The sequence below is a fragment of the Babylonia areolata genome, chromosome 9 (genome assembly GCF_041734735.1).
Source record: "Babylonia areolata isolate BAREFJ2019XMU chromosome 9, ASM4173473v1, whole genome shotgun sequence".
NCBI lineage: Eukaryota > Metazoa > Mollusca > Gastropoda > Neogastropoda > Buccinidae > Babylonia > Babylonia areolata.
The window spans coordinates 20,195,405-20,197,904 of record NC_134884.1 but is presented as its reverse complement, the minus strand read 5'-3'; the positions used below and the strand labels follow the sequence as shown (position 1 = coordinate 20,197,904).

General features: G+C 41.5%; 1 protein-coding gene across 2 annotated transcripts in view; it reads left to right on the top strand.

The window, feature by feature from the left end:
• LOC143286113 (eukaryotic translation initiation factor 2-alpha kinase 1-like) overlaps positions 1 to 2,500 on the top strand; it is a 29,546-nt gene that overhangs the window by 12,555 nt on the left and 14,491 nt on the right. For both annotated transcript variants that reach the window (XM_076593704.1, XM_076593705.1), the window contains exons 10-11: positions 429 to 1,020; positions 2,240 to 2,333. In XM_076593704.1, coding sequence (XP_076449819.1) covers positions 429 to 1,020; positions 2,240 to 2,333 — 686 coding nt within the window. The remainder of the gene's footprint in view (positions 1 to 428; positions 1,021 to 2,239; positions 2,334 to 2,500) is intronic.

Below are 2,500 nucleotides of genomic sequence, written 5' to 3'. Positions count from 1 at the left end.
GAAGTTTCAATTTACTTGGCCTATGTACTGTTCAGTATCAAAATGTGAGTTTAGTTGTGTTTGAGAGAAATACTTTTGACATGCTTTTGTCTCCTTTACATATGTAGTAACATTATGGGATCAAACTTTTAATCTGTTCTAATACTTTTATGTATACCAAAAAGTATAATGTTTATGATGTTAGGAAGTAATAATATTTTCACTATTCCTGTAATGATGCCCAACATTGTTTATATTTTACAATGTCTATAGTGTTTACATCTTACCTGAAAATGTTTGAGCAGTCATATTTGACAGGTCCATTGTTCATACATGAAAAGGATCATGTACTAGCTAACAGTTTGTGACAGTAAAGCGTAGGGTTTTCTTTTGTTTTGTAAATGAATTACCCATCTACTTTAACTTGCAAATGTTCCTTTCTTTTTCAGTCCCAAGCACCATATGAAGCAAACAACATCCCAAACACACTCAGATTCTGACAGTGTCCAGTTTGCATTCTCTGAAGATGAAGACAATGGCTTTGGACCAACCACCAGTTCTGTGAAGATGCAGCATGGACTCGCTCTCAGCGCAAAACGCTTCAGCACTGTCAAAATCTTTGAACTCAGTGATGACATCTCTGAAGCAGACTCCATTCTTTTCTCAAGTGATGTGGATGGAACAGTGGAAATTCCAACCAGTCCGGTAAACAACGGTCACTCCACAGTGTACAGCAGAGATAGTAACTCCTGTGCCTTGAGAGGCAAACAAGGTTCTCCTGATATATCAGACAGCTTGCCTGTGGTTCCGGTGTCGGAGCGAAATAGACTGCTGCACCGAAATGTCAGTTTCTCAGGTGTTAAGACCGGGTCAGTGTATGTGGACAATTTTGGGGATGTGGAAAGGGTAGAGGATGGGAGTAATGCGGATTCCCAGCATGTGTTCCAGCGAAGCATCAGCTTTGATGCCGCGTCCAGCCCCAAGAATTACCTGGTGCCCATGGGGGACACGTCAGAAGTGGAGCAAAACTATCAGTTCAAGGTAAGGTGGTAGTGGTGTTCTTTGTGGTCGTCTTGTGTGTTCACAGCCTGCACCTCCCATGTACATTCTTATGCATGAGTGGGTTTTACATGTATGACTGTTTTATCCCCGTTGTTCAGTCAGCCATACTCCGTTTTCACTGGCTTGAATGCTGTATACCCATGTTCTTGTTTCCATAACTGACAAAATGCTGACAGACAGTTTGCATGATCTGTAATGTCTGTATTTGATGTTCTGCATGTGTATACACACAGACAAGTTGAAGGCACTTTGGGGTATTTGCATATGTTGATCTGGAAGATTTGAAATACAGAAAATACTTGGATATACTTTTATCTTGATAGCTCTGTTTTTTAAGGTACCAACTGACACACCAGCTATTAGCATAATCATGTTGTTATTGAAATGGTCAAGAATCCTGTCAGGTTTCAGACAATGGAATTGTAGAACGTGATATGAAGGGTGTCAAGATTTTTTTTGTTTCTGTCTATCACAGTATGCAGATGTTTTGCCAGGAATGCCCAGTCACAAAATAACCATTTGTAAATTGTGTTCAGAACCATGCCAGAAACTTCACCAAGATGTCCACTTACTGCTCAGTTTGGTCATGTCCTTGTGTGGAGAAAGAAGCTACAGCACAGATGTTTTCCCTTCACTATTACTATAATGCCTGCGTCTCTCACCTGGTATACTTTTGACAGATTACTCTTAACTCTCTCCATACGAACGGCGAAAGAGACGACGTTAACAGCGTTTCACCCCAATTACCACCATCAAAATATTACAAGCGGAAGGCTCTTACACTGAAGAGGTGAATGTTGACAAAGAATACCACAATTCTGATGACGGAAGCTAAAGGTTGGGTCATTCAGACACCCACTGGACATCCGAGGGGTCTGTGTAGAGGAGAAGAGAGGGCTGGCCGTACTGAGCGAGTTAAGACAGAGTAAGTGCAGTGCATGATCTGGTAACTGTAATGCCATTGTCACTCACCTGATTGACAGATTTTTTCTTAATTACCGAGTTACTGCAGTGCATGATCTATTGATAGGTCTTGTATTGGAGATTCATCACTTTTGTATTTCAAAAACTTGTCTTGCATATGAAGCGACAGGTATCTGTAGAGAAGAAACAGATTGTGTACACATGTGAATTTTGACAAAGATTTAAGTGTGGGCTGTGTGTGTGTGTGTGTGTGTGTGTGTGTGTGTGTGTGCAGAACACCATCACATTGTACATCCAGATGGAACTGTGCACCACAACGCTGCAGGATTGGATGGCAGAGCGGAATCTTCGGCTGAAATCAGTCCAAGGTAATGGTTGAGATCAATTTCCTCTCCTTTGTTATGGTTAATTGTATAGTGCCTATCCTCAGTCACAGACCAAACTCTAAGCACTTTACAGAGTCATTTGCACAACATGCTGCCTACCAGGGTAGAGCCTGCTGGGAGCTGTCTTTAGGTGCTCATTACTTGTTACC